The 19,386-nt window shown below is 48.9% G+C and overlaps 1 protein-coding gene across 2 annotated transcripts in view; it reads right to left on the reverse strand.

The window, feature by feature from the left end:
* Positions 1–15,614, reverse strand: part of PLCD1 (phospholipase C delta 1) — a 54,617-nt gene extending 39,003 nt beyond the window's left edge. Inside the window, exons 1-2 of one of the 2 annotated variants that reach the window (XM_080578223.1) lie at positions 14,901–15,614; positions 1,731–1,895 (exon numbers count right to left, since the gene is read on the reverse strand). In XM_080578223.1, the coding sequence (XP_080434349.1) occupies positions 1,731–1,895; positions 14,901–14,934 (199 nt within the window). In that variant the 5' untranslated portion in view covers positions 14,935–15,614. Of the gene's footprint in view, positions 1–1,730; positions 1,896–6,250; positions 6,496–14,900 lie in introns of those variants that run through there. The other variant, XM_080578222.1, reaches the window with a different exon arrangement.
* Positions 15,615–19,386: the final 3,772 nt, after the last annotated feature.

The raw sequence follows: 19,386 nt of genomic DNA on the forward strand, positions 1-19,386 counted from the left end.
GCACTGCCTCTATCCCCAGCAGCACAATAATGTTAGCTGGGACCGGTTAGCAAAGCCTATCTCGAGTGGTGTTAATCCACACCCACGCAGACACACTCCCAACCTGTGCCCTACGCCCAGCTCAAAGGATTTGATCTTACTGTAGGGCTCTTATTGCAACTGAACACAGAATAAAGTTATGATTGGGCCAGTTCTCCACGCCACTGGCCCAGCGATGGAGAAAATGGGATTGACCAGTGCTTCTCCAAGCAGGCTTCAAGGTCCATGAAGCCACGGCACAAGGACGCCTCCTGTTCAATTCAGAGGATCAGGTGGGGTGGGAATGTTGCTGGAGGTGTCCTCAGCCCCTGTAATTTAGAAACTGCTGGCTCAGAGCATAGGAAAGAAAGCTCTGAAAGCCATTCTTCACTCACGCCCTTGTTTGTTTTGTAGGAAGACAAAATCTGGGAAAGGATTTAGCTTTTATCTGGGACGGAGCTCAATGTAACAGACATTCCTAGGGAGCAAATGCTCAGGTGTTATTATGGGGTATTGCACTGGTACCTAAACAGCCCAGCTGAGCTCAGGACCCTGCTGAGCTCAGGACCACGCTAAGCACGCAAGCACGCAGCAAGGGACACTCTCTAATCCAAAGCCTTTTACAGCTAGATTGAGGAGGAGAAAGGAAATGCGGGGGGAAGGATGCACAAAGAGACTAAATGAGCTGACAGAAGTCATATAAAAAGATTTTGGTTGTAAACTAAACATATTTTGCCCTGCTACCTTACTCCTCCTCACCATTTCTGGGAGAGGGATGAGGTAATTTGGAAGACCTACTATTCATTTAGTTAGATGTGACTGTTACAAACAAACTGTAAATAACCCAGGCAGCATGTTCTACATTTCAATGTGCTATAAAATAAGTTCCACATTATTCATTTACCTCCTGTCTTTAACAGACCACAATTATCAGTGACAACGAAATATGTCAGAAAAATACCGAAATGAGGAGGAAAAAACAGATACACAGCCTGCCTGATCCCATTTTGGCAGCACATGGCAGGACCAGGAGCCCCTGTTCCCAGTTATGGCTCTGAGCTGGGTGATGCTGGGGAAGAATGGTGGTCCTTGTGCCCGTGCAATAATGACTGTCATATCTGGACTTTTTACAAAGGGGCAGATTGAGAGTTTCCAAGATAAGGATGGGAATAAGTTCTCCTTCCCAAAGATATCTGTCCTGGCAGAGCCCAAACCAACAGTCAAAGTGCCCCATACCATGCCATGGATGCTCAAGCCACATCACACACCATGCATTACAGCTTCAGGTATCCCCATAGAGACACCTGAGTAACCCAAACCCTTTATTTGGAGAGGAAATAAGCCAGGCAGGGCTGCTGAGCCCAGCACAGCAGCAGGACACCTGGGTGCCAACTGCTGTTGGCGTGCCATTCCCTCTGCACACCACATCACGCCACGCCACGCAGCCCCTGTGGTTCCTGCCATTCTAACCCATGACAATTTTGAGCAGTAGCTCATGAGCTTGGGAAATGCGGCCATTCCCGACTCGGCAGATTCCTCCCCGCTGTCTCCAAAGCGGACAGCATAACTCAGTGTATGATACAGGACGAGGGAAGGATCTGCTTGCATTGCTCCAAGCCCTGCCTTCACACCACAAGCATAATGGTCCTGGTTCACCCCAAGCACCTCTGCAGACCATGCCCCACGCCTGTGATGATGCAAACTTTACTCACAGATCTGTGACTCTGGAGACCTCAGCATCTTCTTCGATTCCTGCCATATGGTTTTGCAGTCCTCCTGGAGCTTATAAAACCGCTCCTTTCTCCAAGAGCTGGACTTGACTTTCAGCAGCTGGCTGCCTTTCAGGAGGAACTTCAGATCCTTGTCATCTTTCAGGCCTGGGGAGAAACAGTAGTGATAATGATGTAAGAGCTAGCACGAGAAATAATGTACATAGGGTCTTGCCTTCCACAGGACACAAGTCAGAGACATAAACAGACCACTGCAGAGCATCCAGCTCTGGGCAGAACAGCAGAGTAGAGACCCAGAATCTGCCACGTCATATTTTATGCTCACATAAGTGACTGGAGCCTTGTGGATTTCTTAGATGGAGTCCAAAGATTTCGGTACTATAATTCTCAGGTGGTTTACAAGCATAAAATATCTCCTTTGCAGTAAATATAGTTAGGATGCAAGAACAACAGCACAAAAGTAAAAGCAGAGGAAGGAAAGTTGTGTAACTTTCAATTGGAGTGCTGTCAGGAGCTTTGAAGAGAATTCAGCTCTATTCTGCAGCAAATTTCCGTCATGAAAACAGGTCCCTCTCAGAAAAGCTGTCCCCTTCTGGTCCCAGCAACTGCAGAGATTTCTCATCTCAGACTAGGTTCAGGAAGGCACTTAGACATCCAGAGAAGCAACAGTCATCTACTAAGGCTTTCAAAACATACATTTGACATTCTAGGTGGTTTTGAACATCTCAGAAGTATATGACTTCCACATACCTAAACACCTTGGAGATTTTGTCCCTCAGACCAACCATTAATTAGAGATCTGCAGTGTGTGAACTGGTGCAGGGAGGGTGGGGGGCAGCAGGAGAATGAAACATGAGGAACACACCCTGGGCTTTCTGTAATAGGCACCTTGCAGCTCTGACATTGCATAAAAGGCTGTTTCAAAGCTGGTGAAACAGCATTTAGCTCCGTAGCACTGAACAAGCCCAACTCCAACTCAGCATGACTTCTGCTAACCTTATCTTGACGATGCAGGTGAGACTGTCACTAATAACTACCTGGCCGCTTGCAGCCACCTGACACTCCCATCCCAATGCTACATAAACACAACACAGAGCCCCACAAAGCAGGAATCCGAGTTAACTGATTTGTGCAATAGGATTTATACTGCAGCGTGGCATTCCCCTGTGCCATTGGGTTTGTTCCTCCCTGGATAGGGCTGCCTTGAATGGCCACTCTTTGAACAGGACAAGGCAATAAACCACCAAGCATTACTTCAGTCCTGCATGAAAAACAAAACATGGTCATTTTAGGTTGGCAAAGTCTGCGATCTCTGTCAGAGATAAATATTAGGGGTGTCCTGTGTCCAGCTCAGGCCACCTCACTGGTTTTCAAATGCCGAGGAGCAGGCCTGGAGCTGAGGAGGAGCAGGCCTGGAGCTGAGCCTCGCTGAGGCATTCAGGATTGAAAGCACCACGATGGGAGCTGAAGACCATGAAAAGGTTGCTGTGGCCTCTCTCTTTCCTCTACATTCAATTAGCTAGATCAGTAATTAAGTACCTGCACATGCTACAGCCTCTCAGCTCCAATGTCAGGTTTGGAAGTGCCCAGGAGGAGGAATTGAACACTTCCTCTGGAAACTTCAGAAAGAAATTCATGGTGAGAAGGAAAAATCTGGCTCCCACAAAGCACAGAAGGGTGAAAGATTGATCCCAGCTATGGCATCAGGAACACCCTCTTAGGTTTGCTGAGGTTCAAGCACACCCAGGGGTCTACAAGAGGCCATCCACAGGAAGGACTGACACCACAACAGCCTCACAAGGCCTTGGTCTCCTGAGCTGCAGTGTCGAGGTTTCCTCCCTGATCCTAAGGTCTTTCAAGCACAAAGAATTGCAGACTTAGGCTTCACTAACACTGCTGTGGTACTTCTCAAGGTTTCTGGAGAGGGAACAAACCTCCTCCTCTGTGTACACCCACAAAATTTCTGTTCTGGCTCCCAGCCTCACTCCATCTTCCCTCAGATCCCAACCATGCAAGGCATCGTTATGGGACTGGAAAGGGGACATGCCATCCTGGGGTGACATGAGCAGGAAAGCAGGAAAACCACCAATTCCTTTGGATGCCTATGTGCCTAAGTGTGCAATGAGAAACCCCTGCTGACTGACATGTTTTGTTGCACAGACACTGTATGCAGCATGCATAACATGTCATACTACCTGATCAAAAAGCTGCATCAATGTCATAAGGGCAAATTTGGGTGGCCACTAGCAGTAGTCAAGGGCAGGTTTGTCTCCTCCAAGCTAGATCCACACAGGTAGGACACAAGCTGGAGTGGGCCCTTCATCCTTCTCACAGCCCAGGCCTTACATTAGCATGGGACAAAATTCCCCTTCCTCTTCAGAGGATCCAACTACGGGTTCGGAACAGCCCTGCCAGCCATCCCCACACATCCCTGGCTGCTGTGCCCGAGGACCAGGCCAGGTTCAATGACCCAGTGAAGGAAACCACTGCCCTTCTCAGGAGTAGGAGGAAAAGATGAAGAGAGACAGTGCACGGTGAAAGGCTAGCAGAGAACAAAGATCAAAGATGGCAGGGAGCGTGAATCAGAGGGCAGCTAGAAAAGCCAGGGAGGGGATGGAAACAAGTTTGCCTCCAGAAGATGGTGAATTTGGTCAGGAAAGGACAAGAGGTTTAAAGATGGGTGATCATCCCTCTGATGTGGGAGGTTGGTAATCTCATGGGGCCTTTCAGATACACAGCAGTCACCCAAAGTTGACCTCTGCCAACAGTGACCCAAAGTATGGATTGAGCCACCATGGTAGGCCCAGAGGAAGGAATAAGGCCTGTGTTTTGGGCCCTGCCTCCTATGCCTGGTCCAAGCACTGCCACAGACTCTTTAAATGACCTTGGGCAAGGCACTTAGCTTCTCTGTTCCTATCTACGAGGCAGATAGCAGTGTTTTGTTAGGTCAGAGATGGAGCACAGCATGATCTGATTTGATGACATAGGACCTCAAATGCACCCCCAATGTGTCAGTGGGACATGACTCTCAGCTGGCCATTTGAATTGCTTTCCTGAAAAAACAAACAAACAAACTAACAAAAAACACCTTTTCACAGCAGAACCTTCATTTATATCCAAAGCAGCCCCTGGGGATTTCTGCCAGACATCCCCACGGAGCTGATGAGGTTGGCCGTGCAGAGCTCTGTCTCACAGCAATGGAAACTTCTGTATGAAAAAAACCAGAGTTGTCATATACAAACGTCATCTAACGATCCAAAAACACTGTGCAGTGGGACAGGGATATTTGCAATTATATAACAGTGCTGGGCACGAGAAACACAATCGCCACGCTGAAATAGATGTCCAAATCCTGCCTGAAACGTGTGGCAGGGCCGTATCTTGCTTAGCATCCTCTGCAAAACACCAAATACACATCTGTCACACAAAATTGCGCTATGTGTTTCAAGGGTCAGGCCCCCCTCCTTAAAAATATCAGTCAAACACTTGCTAAACAGAACACACTTAGTGTACAGTACAGTTCAGAGGGAAAATCGCATTTGGCAGAGGTAAGAGAGCCTCAAGCACACACAGCACCACCATGAGCATGAAGTTCATATACTGCACTATGAAGCTTTAGACACCAAGAGCCCCAAAACGTTAACCTTTTTATTATCCATCTCAGGTTTACAGCAAGCAGGGAACACAATAGAACAACAGCTGTCAAGGCAGCAACCTAGCTCTGAGCTCACTGAGGAGATAGTTAGGATATTTACAGGTGACAGCGACAGTCTGTATTTCTGCATTGCTCACTTTGCAAATCTGCTGATCTGATAAAAACATTAATTACAACCGCGATAAAACAAGCCTCCTCCTGCCTGGTCCTCTCTCCCACCTGGCTGAAGACCAGGCACAGCTCAGGATTGCCACTTTAAAAGGGCAGAAAGCCTTTCAGATTAAACACAGACAACTCGGGGGGGGGACAAATGGTGATTTTTTCAATTCCACCTGCTGTCTGTAGCCACGTAAATCAACAGATCTGCATTCACTTGGGCTGTCTCTCCAGACAGCAGGCACCAGCCGTAAAATCGTAGTCAGAGAAGTTACGAAACTCGCTGGGGTTTCCTGTCTCTTTTCATCTGGTGAACACAGCCCTCTGAGTGGTTCCTCGGGCTGTAATCAGCTGGCACCGCACCGCTGACAAGTCCTAAAATCGGGCAGAAAAGGGGCACCGCCGTCCCCAAACACCCTCACGGCACCAACAGCTCAAAAGCCCAGCAAGAGATCTGCGAACCCACCCTCTGCCAGAGAGGTCCCGCTTTCTTTGATGCCTCGACCGAAGCGGTTCGTACATCTGGCGGGTGGTTACAGGCAAAGGAAAGGAAAAGAAACCTCGGGAGTTTAAAAATAACCTCGGAGCTGCCTGTAGGGTGGAGCGCTGCCTCTGAGCAGGGAAAAGAGGCAGAAGCGAAGCGGCTGCCAGCGTGTGGAAGCGCCGAGGGTCTGGCCAACTTGTCCCTTACCCAGCCTCATGCCGTTCAGTGCGGCCACTTGACGGCTCTGCTCCCGCAGGATGTTCTCCTGGGACACGGTGCGCTTGAGCGGCCTTCGGAAGCACTGCATGGTCCAGCGTAGGGCTCGGAAAGAGGCACCGTGAGCCGGGAAGGATGGGGGGCCCTGTCGGCCCCGCGGGGATCCGTGCTCATCCAGGAGCCCCGGGCGTGCGCCGTGTCAAACTGGGCTCCAAGGAGGGAGAGGAGGCAGCGGGGAGAGGACAGGCAGAGGAAGGCAGAGGAGGGCAGAGTCCGGCTAGGGGTGGGACTGTGGGAAGTCTCTCCTCCTGCTTGCTCATCGGCCGCACACGCTGGGTGCGAAACTACAGCCGGCTGTCTGCCAGCAGCGGCCCAGGTAGAAGGAGCGAGTTTCCCTACAGTCAGCCAGTGGGGTTTCGTGCCTCGTTTCCAGGGCCTGGAGGGGCCCCAGATATTGCCTGTGGCTCCAGGGGGCTCGTCAGCGCAGCCTGCCCACAAATGCCTGGCTAAGAGACCTCGGCTCCACCCTTTCCTTCTGTGCCGAGCTCTGTGCTGTTCCCACTGACACGCAGTGATTGACATACAGGAAGCTTAAAAACACCGGGGCAGACGTAGCCCGAAAGCTGCTCGGAAATTGTTTTAATGCTCTTTTTCCACCTAGAGGAGAGCATTTTCCTGAGACTCTGGAGAATGTCTTTCCTGCCACCGATTTCCTACGTGACTTGGGTGAGTCACCCTGCATTTCTGCATAGCTACGGGTTTATTCTTGTAGTTCAAGTTTACAGGTACATGGATAAGCCCCCACCGGCGGTTTAACAAATCACTGATTATAGAGAATCACAGCTGGAATGGACCTCTGGTGGTCTCCTGGTCAACCACCCACTCAAGGGGGAGTCACTTCAAACGCAGATCAGGTGCTCACAGCCTCGTCCAGGTGAGTTTGGGATATCTCTAAGGATGGAAACTTCATAGCCAATCTAGACCACTGTTCAAGAGCTTAGATGCTCTCATAGTGAAGAATTTGTTTATATAAGTTTAAGTTGTTTATGTAAGTTTCCCTTGCTGACCCTCATGTTCATTGCTTATTCTCCTGGCAATGTCTGGGACTAAAATCCATCTCTTCCCTAGCCATGACTCCTTCTGCAGTGAAATGCAGAGTTCTGCTTATTAAGCTGTCCCATCCTGATGAATTTACAGACCTTGTCAGGTTTTTTTCATTGCTTTTGCAGAGCCGCTGCCCTAAAAAGCCAGCCACAAGTGAAAATACTGCAGGGAGATGGATCCAAACTGGGGTGAATGCCCCTTACTGCAAAACCAGCATCTGCCCGAGAAGCTCGACAGCAAACCACGTGTCACCATCTCTGCTGGAGATCCAAGTCTCTCCACCACCAGCCCCCGTCATACCCAATGCATTTTGTAGCACAAAGGTTTTAGGAACAGATTCTCTATTTCAGGTGTCTGACACCCCAGTCATCCTCCTCTTTCTCTGTATTTTGAAGGAAGCCCTACTGATGCTCACAGACGACTGGGCGATCTGACCAGCACAAGGACACGGTCAAAGTCATTAATCCCTAGCACAGTGAGTAAGAAACTCACTGGGAACAAGGCAGAGCCACTGTCTGGCCTTGAACAGCAGCACAACTAGTTAACGCCTTATTTACACATAACAGCTACAAGTCACAGAAGGCAAAGGAGAATAAAGGCATTTTATGGCTAGGACATTGTCAGACACATCAGCCAGGCAGTGTGCTTGAGGAAATAGCCCCAGCCTCTTCTGATCCCTCTAGGCGTGCAGGGGCCAGATGTCTTTGTAGCCCTCCCCCGGCAGCTGGGGACTTGCCCTTGCTCTGGCCGGAGGGTGAGCACCGTGATGTGATGGCTAGCTGATGTTTATTAGCTAGCAGTCTCTGAGCACTTCCCATATTTCACATTGTACTGGAGAGGGCTGATTTAATTAAGGAGCAGGGAAGAGAGTCATCTCTTGTACTCGCCTTCGCAAAACCGTTTGCTTCTGTGGACCAGCTCTCCCAGCAGCCGGTGTCCCATAGGGATCGGTTTGGGAGCACGCAGATCCCCTCTGCCTCATTTTCTCATTAATTCCTAATAAAAAGTGTCAGCAACAGCACTGCTCAGAGCCTCCCAGGCTCTCAGAGAACATTTTAATGTACTTATCCCTGAAGTTTGCACATACGCAAAGCACAGGATCAACACTCACCAAGTTTAGATACTTCTCCAGAACAGCAATGAGCAAGTTCTGATGTTGTGAGGACCTCAGAGATGGAAGACAGATAAAATCAGTTTGTTTTTAAAACAAAGGTGACAACACTGGGCCAGAAATACCCTGCTTAAGGAAACAACAGATCTGGATCTATTGTGGTCTTGAGGTCATTTAGAGACAGTGTCACATCTCGTAGACAAGCTGTGATGGGTAAGTGTGGCACTGTAAGACATGGGGCATTGCTTATTGATGTTACCTGATGCTGCGTCACACACCAGTGCTGGAGGAAATGATTCCTTCGACGGCTCAGGGATAAATTCTCAGACCCTTATTCACTGCAGGTAACACCTGACTGGGGCTGAAGCCTGTGAACACTCAACCATGCAATTTTACCCCTATGACCAACCCCACTGAAATCGATGGCACTAGTCACATGAGTGAAGTTATTCATGTCCTTGTGCCCAGGATCAGGGCTTTGCTAATCATCCTATCGATTCCGTCTGGATTACTCACGGAGCAAATGGAAATTGATGTGAATGAGGTTGTCAGAACATGGTCCTGAAGTTAGCAAAGTGCTTCAATATGCAGGAAACAGGCACTTGAGATAAAAGGGCTGGAGAGCCTGGTAGGAAATGGGCTATGTGAGAAAACTATTAATGCCGAGGCTGCTCTTCAGGCAGTTTTCCAGAATGAATTAATCTTCATCACATCCATATACAAAGGACCGAAGGAAGCTCTGTTACCACTTCACAGAGGAAGAAGCAGGTCGGTTTGGGGTTGGAACTTGTCACCTAGCATGGCCACGGTTGGGCAACACCAAAAGTGGTGCAGCCCTATTACTGATGGCAATCTCTTTACACCACGTTGACCCCAATGACATGACAGCAGTCAGCTGCTGATTTGCCCCAACTTGTGATAATTTGGGACTGGAATGAAAATATCCACGCTGGTGATGCCCTCACCACTTCCCCATTGCATCATGCACACGACGTAAATTGCTCTATTAGGACTGGTAATGCCTCTGGCAGCTACACAACACCTACACTTCTCAATTTGGGGGGAAATTCCCACTACTGAGGTCAAAGGTTGTTCATTGCTCTGTATTCCTTATCAAGAAGGAATAAGGTCTATTTCACATGATGCTTATCTTTGAAGTTACGGTAATTTCAGCTGCCCTCCCAGGCTCACCTGCATTGAAATTCAGTAAAATTATTTTTAAAAGAGTAGCAGCATGCACTGAGTATCACTGCTCACTAAGGAACCACTCCGTCTGTCCCTGTTTATTCCTAGCCCTCACCAGGAGCAAGAACTTTCAATCCAGGTGAACTGAGAATCAGTGAAAGCTTGGAAAAGTTGTGGTCCAGCTGATCTGATCGTGTCGTAGACACGACAACCTGCCATTGCTTGCTAGGGTGAGGGAGCCCTCAGAACATGAAGTTTCTGGTGGTCAATGAAGTCCGAGGATTATTTTGCACACCTACTATGAGGAGCACTGTCTGTGCACCGGCTGCGTGGAAATGAGCACAGCCAGCTGCAGCAATGGGCAGTGGCTGCTGTTCAGAAACGCAGGAAACCTGCCAAGTGACAAATAAGTTAGTTGGTTTTCCAAGTGCTTTTGCAAATCACTGATGTTACCTGTGAGGTGCCTCTGAGAGACGCCTTTTGTTAAGTGCCATCAACCCATGGTTATATATACCTGGCTTTTACATCAGCTCTTGAACAGCCCTTTGCTTGGGGTTTTCCTCCTTCCATTTCCAATTGCTTCCATTTCCTCCTTCCTTGCTACCTCCAGGACCCCACCACTGTCTCTCGGCTTTATTTTCCCCAGTTACACCACAGGACCGGGCTTTGCTGTTTAGAGCAGCCAGTTTCTCACCACCACCAAAAAATGCCAGTGGCTCCTCTACACCAGCTCTCCCCTTTTTGCTCCTTCTGGGGGAGTGGAGAGCAGGGAGGGGGGACTGGGACCATAAACACTGGTGCATCTCTGGCCAAAGCTGCTGTTGCTTGGTGAGTGTGGATGCATTTCGGTGCATGTGGTATGGACCAAGTTCCACCTTGTGGTGACACTGAGAATGGGCTTCTCCACAAAGTCGGTGGCAGCATCAGTAAACCTCTTTTTTCTTCCTTACTCCGGCTTTTCTTGCCCACTCTACTTCTTGTCCAATGTGCCTGAGAGGTCCTGCTGAGCAGAAGCAGGGTGATCTTAAAGCTTCATATAGGAGGAGTTGTCCCCAGGCATTGTGTTGTGGCTGTCCTTCAAATCACCGCCTAAAATCTCCTTATGTTGGCAAGAAGATGTATGATGGGCAGGTTTCTGGTGCACTGAGACCAGCGCTGCCACCCTGCCCAATATCTCTCAGCCCCACTTTCTCCCTGTATCTCCCTTTGGCTGTCCCACCTTGTCTGCAAGGTCTCTGGGAGGAGAACGGCCTTTTCTCCAGCTCTGCTCTGATCAGTCTGCACAGCTGAGCCACCTTTCCCCAAAACAGGCTGGCCATATCCAGACTGCACACCGGGAAGGATCTCTGACCCATGCCATCACCCAGATCATGTCCAAGTATCGTCTGGGAGAGTGCTAGCTGCTAGTGATGTGACCTATCAAAAGCTTCTGCTTCCTCCCTGCACTCTCTGTGAAATCCAGGTAAAACTCCTACCTCAAGTTCTTTGCAGCCAGGAACTCAAAAGCAGGCTGAAGGTTTGGTTTGGTCCTTCCATGATGGTGCACAAGCAGATTGGGCTGCAGAGTGAGAGGCACCAGAGCAAGCACTGTCTTGAAGTAAATTGCAGCTTTTCCAGCAGTTGGTGTGAAGGGAATAGGAGGAAAGTAATTAAAAAGAAGGATGTCAACTTGATCAATAGGACCAGCAGCAGCAGCTTACTTGCGTAACTCCTAAGTCATGTTTCTCAGCACATATTGATGAAGACGTTCATGCCATAAAACCATAGTCAGTTGTAGGTGGGTCCCAGCTTCATTTTTTTTTTTCAGGCCACTTAACAGATTTCCTCAACATCTTTTTCAGGAGCTGAGATTTCCTCCACGGCCAAAAAGCAGGCCACTCAGAGCATTCCACAGCAGGGCAAAATTTGTGCAATAATTAAATTGCACCGAGTTATGCAAAACTAGGGATTTTTTATTTTTTTTTCCCCTGTGTGATTTATCTGGAATTTCATCACTCTGTAACTAGAGCCAGAAATAGCCAAGACTTGTTGTGTGTATCTCAACACAGGGCTTTAAAAGGCACCCGTGTGAGGGGCAGCCCAAGGTGTGAGGCTTTCTCCCCACTCACTGTCTCAAGTGGCTTATTTAAGGTGTGGAAGTATCTTGGTTTAGAAGAAACTGTGGCAAAATCTTCTCTACCTGCATAAAGAAAAAGAGAAACCTTCAGGTTTGACCCAAGGTCTGCAGCCATCCATTGTGGTGGGCTTGACTAAGGACTGAGATGCTCCACCCATGGGAAGGACTTTGGAGATGCAAGGACTGGGGGTCAGTCTCACAGTATTTAGATATTTAGATTTTAGGTTGGCCTAGGTGATCTTGGAGGTCTCTTCCAACCTAAACGATTCTGTGATTCTGTGATATCTGCAGTACACGGAGCAAGGGGCCAGGAGACGGGTGTAACTCATCCGTCCACATCCCTGCAAGTCTGCAATTTCCTGCAGATGCCTGCATTTAGCTAGCGGATTCCCACCCTGGATGATCAAATCAGCAAGAGCACGATGCAGTTTTCCCTATTAATACCTGTTTATATATATCTGATCTGCCTGTGAAGGAAACTATACTTTGCTCCCAAATCAACACCTGTGGCTCCCAGAGCTGCCTGTCCAGTTGGCTGAGTTTCCTGACCTTGCACAAACCACCTCTTCCCCACACCTCTTCCTCTTGCTTTTCCCTGTACTTGGCAGTGTCCTTTCATCCCTGCTACCTGCAGCAGTTTTCCAGGTGACTGCATTTCCTTCTTCCTCCTCTTTCATTTCTTCTTTAAAATCTATTTTTCCACAGGCGTCTTTTGCCTCTACTCATCTGCTTCTGAGCCTGATGTTGGGGCTTTACGCATTGGCAGCAGTCTTAAAACCAATTAAAGGCCTTAGCTTTATTTAAAAAACATTGCTCAGATTGGACATTTAGCAGTTGTCGATTGAAAATAAAAAAAGGTCCAAGATGACTTTGACTTGTCCTGTGCAAAAAGGGAAAGTTGCATGTTTAATGCCCCCAGCAGTGCCAGTATGGCAAATTCTCCTGCACTACCGGCAGAGTTATGGCTTTAAAAAACCCCACGTCATGAATCTGGCACAACCTCCAACAATCCAGGTGTGCCAGGCGTATCTTGTTTGCAGGAAAGGAGATCAAAGCCACCGGCTGCTTCGGAGCAGATCTCAGCTGACGCCAAGCAGCATCACCTCCACCCACGGAGGGTGAAGCCCAGAAGGAGCCTGCTCAGCACTCCCAGCTTAGAAGGGCAGGTAGAGATGATTCATTTGGAAATTTAAATCCAGGAGAAGTTAGTCCTTGGTACCGGCTGACCGAAAAACAAGGAAACAGCCTGTTCTGTAGGATTTTACCAGCCCCTCCCTGCTGACTCTCACCCTGGGCTGTGGCACAAGGCATTCCCGTAACGGGGCTCTGGCATTCCCTGCACAATGTGCACAGTGTCTCGGATGAAGAGGTCAGTGTATAAGAATAAGGCATAGCACAAATTAGCTATTCTGCAATCTGTGTGAGCACAAGGACTCCCAGTTCACATACATGTCAGGTTGATGAAGCAAAAGAAAGCTTATTAATAGCCCACAGAGTCTGGCAGATCCGTTGCATAATAAATGCAGATGACCCTTTATAAAATAAGCAACGAGAAGCCCATACAGCTGAATCAAACACGTTCCGAATAAAAGGCGCAGACCACTAAATCACAGCAGCTACATGGGTCTACGGACAAGGGAGCACGTTCAGTTTCCATCCCAGGATTCAGATCTCCATCCAAACACAGGACAAACAGAACTCTACGAACTTTTCAGAAACTCTCATCAAGAGTACTAGCCACTGTTGCTACCGGAATATATCCCAGGGGTGCCAGATACCGTGCTGAGATGGAACCGTGTGTCCGCGGTTAATTCTGATACAGCAAACACAGTTGTGTCCATGTGGGACAGGAAGAAACTGAGTTTCAACACACAGCCATAGATGAAACATACCTATAAACCACAGTATCTGAGAAATTTCTGACAAACGGAGCAGCACAAGTCTGATCCTGCTAACTAACCAGCACGTGAGCAACCTTTCCTGTCTAAGAAGTCTGGCATTCAGAATGACTTTGGCACTGGTGCACGTATGTGCCAAGGAATTTCAGCAAATAGTTTTCTGAAAGCACACAGCTCATTCAGCACTTGTGTATTTTTCTGCCTGAGAGAAGAAAATAGAATAACGAACGGACACTGAATTTTCTTGGTCCCTAACACCACAAAAAAAAAAAAAAGTAATATTCACTGAAAAATGACCTACAAACCAGATTAGGAAAGATTTTAATACTTCCAGATGTATTTCCTAGCTTTCTTTCCCCAGTGGCTCTATAATGAATGAGATACCTACAAAAAGTTTAACATTAACCTCAGTTTCACCTTCCTGTCTATTTCTAGGTTCTGGGAAAAGCAGAGGGAAGATTTCTTGAGCCTGGGGATGATTTTTTCACAGTTTGCTTGGCAATGCTAACTGATTCTGTTTACAGTCAATCACAGATCGATCTATTAATTTTTTGTTTTGTTTTGTTTATAACTCATCTACAGGAAGAAAGCACCTATATCAAGAACTAGAAATAAGCACTCTAGACTTTTCCCATTTCAAGTCCTGAGCTGTTCCTGCTCATCAGAGTGAATAAAACACAATGAAGAGGTAACAGATCAATATATTCAAGTCAGACCAGGGAATAAGGGATATTTCCCTGCCTATCAGACAAGCCTCCTCGTCTTGGTACTGATCGAGACTTCTTAAATCTCACTTGCTGTCAGGGCAGAGAGGATTTCTTCTTTTTTAGAAACATTACTTATTTTTTACAAAGCATTTACAGAGTCTTGGGGGCAGGCGCTGAGCCGAAGAGATTTATCCTGGCTCTGCTGCCTTCACCAGAGCCTGATTTACTCCGCTGAGCATCTGTCCCGCTCTCAGTTTCACCATAAAGGGGAGGAGATTTGGATCAGCCTTGCTGGGCTCGCACACACTGATCAGCCAAGACACCCTTCCGACCAACACATCTAACCGTAGTAAAAGAGAAAAAATCTGTCATCTCTCTCCCGTAACACTGATTTAAACGCTGCGTTACTTCCAAGCGAGAGAACTGCGGCGGCAAAGGGGGAGGGAGGAGAGAGGAGGAAAAAGCCAGCTCTCGCACGAGATAAAAGGGCTGAAACACAAGGACATTTGTACAGACTTACTGTTGCAAGCGAGGAAGGTGCCGTTCGATTCCATGGCTGCAAAACGAGCCGAGGGGCGGCCGCAGGAAGGGCTCCGGCAAACAGCTGTGCCCAGATGTTAGCGCCGGCCGGGGCTGGCAGCCAGAGCCGCGAGGCTCCCCCTGCTCCCTCCTCCAGTAATCCCCAAACGTCAGCTCCCTTCGGCGAGGCCTGCTCCTTCCCCTTGGCTGGAGAGCCGTCTTCGCTATGACTCCTCATTTATTTCTCTCCCGCATCCGCACGCCGCCGCCTGCCCAACGCGTCGAGTGAGGCCAAGCGCCCAAGCCCCAGCGCCGGCCCTGGCTCCTCCCTGTGCAAGCTGGCCCTCTTCTCCGCGGGGCCAGCCTCCTGTTCCTGCTCCTGCTGGGGCTCCAAGCCGTGCCTCTGTTCCTGCTGCTGGCACAAACGCTTAAACACGCTCCGCTCCTTTCCGGCAAGGCTTCCAGAAGACGCCGAGCGCTCGAATCTGTCCCCAACCCAAGGGAAGGGCCGTACGACACGAGGCAGCACCTGGGGTTTAAAGGGCTTATTGGCACTGGTGGGGGCATATCTCACGACGCAACGCAACAAAACAATGAGAAAAAAACAACAAAACAGCTCAGAAGCTGGCAGCGGAGAAGCTGTAACCACAACCGCCCACAGCTTAAAGCAGACGAAAAGCTGCAAGCTTCACATTCGAGACAGCGAGGCAGAAAGCAGAAAAAACTCCTCGCTGCCCTGAGGCTTGTACCGAGCCGAGCTGTTTTCCTCTGCCCTGCCCCCTGCTCTTAAAATAGATTACATTTTTTTCCTTTTTAAAGGAGAAAAAGATGATGCTGTCGAGCAGGGAGGGGGAAAGAAAGGGAATCCACACTAGAAAAATAAAGTGTCCATCTACTTGAGTGGCTGGGGGAGGTTTTTAATTATTTTGCTCTTGTTGTTTATTTTTATTTCTGGTTATTTAGGTGATCTTGATTCAATCAATGCAGCTGTCAGAGGATTCAAAGCCCTTGCTTCTCAGCAGCTGTGCACACAGCAGCTCCAGTGACAGAAGGGAAAAGTCCCTCTCTGACGGTGACAGCTCTGGGATGTACCTGGTGACAAATACTTTGGGACTAGGACTGTTTGCCCATCCCTGCCAGGAATTGAGCTGCTCCTTCAAGAGCTCAGACTTCACCTCCAGCTAATTTTATGCCCTCCAAATTGCCCTAATACAGCAAAACTCGCCTGTGCTAGCACAAAGCATAAGAGCAAACAAGTGAGACACTTTTTGAAGGACCCAGGAAGGAGCATCCCTTTTGCAAACCCACAGAAAAAAGGAGACATTGGCTTGGACAGGGTCAAATTTTTTGGCAGTGAGGAAAGCAGGACAGCAGCCAGGGTGTCTCAAGAATCCTTGTAAAGCCTTAAAAGCCCCAGGGGAGGGGGGTTTCCAGAGGACACCACCAAAACCCATCACCCTATCAGCTGAAGGGGAAGCAACTGCTGGAGAGGTTGGTAGATGAGTCAGCCAGACTGGAAACTCCGGTAAAGCGGTGGTGATGAAGGTGTTATGGTTTTCAGAAGGGAGAAGAAGCAGAGAAGGGCAAACAGTTTGAAAGCGGTGACAGGAAATAACATTATAGTCAGTCCTTTGCCCTTCTCTATATCACACCCTGTTGCATCCTCACGCTGCCTAGCACAAGGCCTCACTTAAAGACATACCTGCCAGTCTCCCTGTGTCCCCTGTAGTAAAGTAAAGAGGTGTAAGCGAGCTGTTAGCCCCCAAAAAAGACGAAAACCACGATCTGGATAGTGCAGGGCACAGTGGCACCAAGACAGGACCATCAGCCCCCTGCAACGCTGTGACCACCACCACGACTGCGTTGGCTTCCTCGGGCTGGACAGGGCACCCTCGAGTGGGACTGAGCTTCTCTGCCATCACACCTTGAGATTTGAAGGTGTGAGGTTTGAAGGTGTGAGATTTGAGATTTGTTGATCCTCTGTGCCTACCCCTTTGGCAGCCCAACGCATCTGCCTGCGCTTCCTCCTTGCCATGCTGCCTTCTCCTTGATGAGCGCAAGTGGGAGCAGAAATAGTGCCTGTCAGGAGGATTCGCAAAACTTTGTCCAACCTTGCACTTTTCTCCATTACGCTAACTCTTCCTGCTTCCGTACCTGTCCAGAAGTATCACTGTTTTAGCTGCTTTGAGCACTGTGGCACCTCCCTGCCGTCCTAAGCTTAAGCATTTTTATTGCAGGGCAACTGAACAAAGTGATTGCATACTTTCTGCCCATGACGACTTCGCCCTATTTATCACTTAATAAAATTTCTTCCTCCGGGATTTTACAGCAGGTGAGTTAACGTGCTCTGATTATTTTGCTGGAGGAACACACCTTTTCCTGCAATGAGGCCAAAACCTAACAGAAAAACCTGTTTTCCTGAATCCCACAAGTACATGATAGATTACACCTAGGGATGGATTTATTCTCTCCGGACCCCTGTGGGCACCACCTACAAGCAGTGACTTTACCACCAAGCCCAGCTTGGTGTCTCCCAGGTTTTTGCACGCTGCAGGTTATTATATTTAATGGCTCTCCGAGACTTGGGAAGCCACTTTATTTCCCCGCCTTTGTTGTCATGGATTTTAATCCCCAAACCACCCTGCCAGGCTGGAGATGAATGTGAGGAATTTCCGTCATAGGCATCTCCTGTCCTCCTCCTTTCCGCCCTTCCTTGGAGTCGGGATCCTGGCTGACAGCGGCTGTACCTGGACCTAAGTTCCTCCTTGCTCCCTTCCCAAAAGGCAAGGTTTGGATTAAAAAAAAAGTAGAATGCCACTAAAAATTAAAGTGATAGGATAAGGGCATGTAAATCGAGGAGAGGAGCAGGTGGTTGCTGTCGGTCTCCTTGGCCTCAATGCACAGGGTACGTTCTCCGTGTTTGAACAGGCAGGAGATATGATGGGACAGAATAATGCATTAAAGGGGATATCTAGAAATGCCCAGGTGAGGGAGGGGATAGGAAAGGACCCAAATTCTACATCACAAAATTTTCTCCGGGGCAGAAAGAAACCTAGACACAGCAATGACTCAAGAAATGAGCAACCTGTTATTTTTTGTTCCCTTCTCCTCAGTCCTTCCCCGCCAAGCCAAACAGTCCCTTGAGGCTCTGGCAGGGCTCCTCCATCCTTCTCCAGCCCTTCCCTTGGCCACAGACAAAGGCTTTCAGGGCTGGAGGAGGAAAAAGGACTCCCAGTTTTCAGTCCCACCTGAAAGGGGTGGGGGCAGGATGCATTTCTGGAGCAGGAATCCCTGAACGGGAAGAGGCCAGAGATGCTGTGAGATCCTCCTTGGGGCTTCTCTGCTCTTAGGGTAGGGAAATGAGGTTCCCGGGAGAAAAGGAGAGGGCAAAATCTCAATACATGCCTCATGCATCTGGACTACCACAAAAGGCTTTTTCCAAACCCCAGGTTTCAGGCTTGCACTGATGACAATTCTGGTATCCTCTGGCTCGTGGTTACAGGCTTCACAAAGCCCATTTTCCTTCGCAGCCCCTTAAATTTGGCTCATCCACAGCCCAGACTCAGGCTGAAGGACCTCCCAGCACAGACAGCAGGCACAGAGCCACGCTCAGGCCCTGGCTGCGGCTGGTGAAGACAGGCCTTTCTTTGCGCCAGTGCATCTTCCAGCCACAGGGACTCAAAGCAAGCAGCAATTATGTTTCAGACGAGTAGAAGAACCTTCTATGACCACCCTGCTCTTTTCTTGTCCATGCCATCATTTTCAGAGCTCACCAAGAAGCAGTGAGGACATTTCAAGGCCTGGGGACACGCCGTAGAGTTGGCACGGCCTTCCCGAAACAAAGCTGCCTCTGTTTAAAGAGTCCAAAGTCGGGGACGTTATATTTTAATGAGGGGCAAGTCCTGAACCCAGGACACACCTTGATTAACGCCCTTGCTCTGTCTCACTGTGTGAACAAGCGCAGAAGGAGTTCAATGGCAGCAAGGCCGGGTGAGGACCCAGCCGCCACCTCCAGCCCAGCCTCCGACCCGTCCACACGCAGCAGTGCTGCGATGACAGCCGAACAGGAGCTCTCTTTCCTCACACGCACATTCCTACACCCCTTTTCAGTCTCCTTTGTTTGTGCACACACAGCCCAGCCCAGGCAGCAGTGAGCATTTGCAGAGTTCAAAGCCAAAAATGTTCGCAGGGTTCAATCCAACGGGGAACCCAAAGCAAAGCAGTTCACCTGCCTGCGCTCTGAAAGCATGACTCAAGTGTTTGTTTAATTGCACATGGTGGAAGGAGTAGTTTTTAATCTCAGAGGAATGCTACGCAGCCCGGTCACCAAGTATTTTCTATGGAGAAGATACCTCCTGGCTCCCTCAGCCTTTCAGACTCACCCTCCTCACACACCCTCCTCATCACAGAAATGTTCCCAACAGCCTCTCCCAAAGATAAGGGCAAGGTGCTTTGTTTGCTTTGCAGCAAGGACTCGAGATTTCTGC

The sequence above is a fragment of the Anser brachyrhynchus genome (genome assembly GCF_964034855.1).
Source record: "Anser brachyrhynchus genome assembly, chromosome: 2".
In the NCBI taxonomy this organism is placed as follows: domain Eukaryota; kingdom Metazoa; phylum Chordata; class Aves; order Anseriformes; family Anatidae; genus Anser; species Anser brachyrhynchus.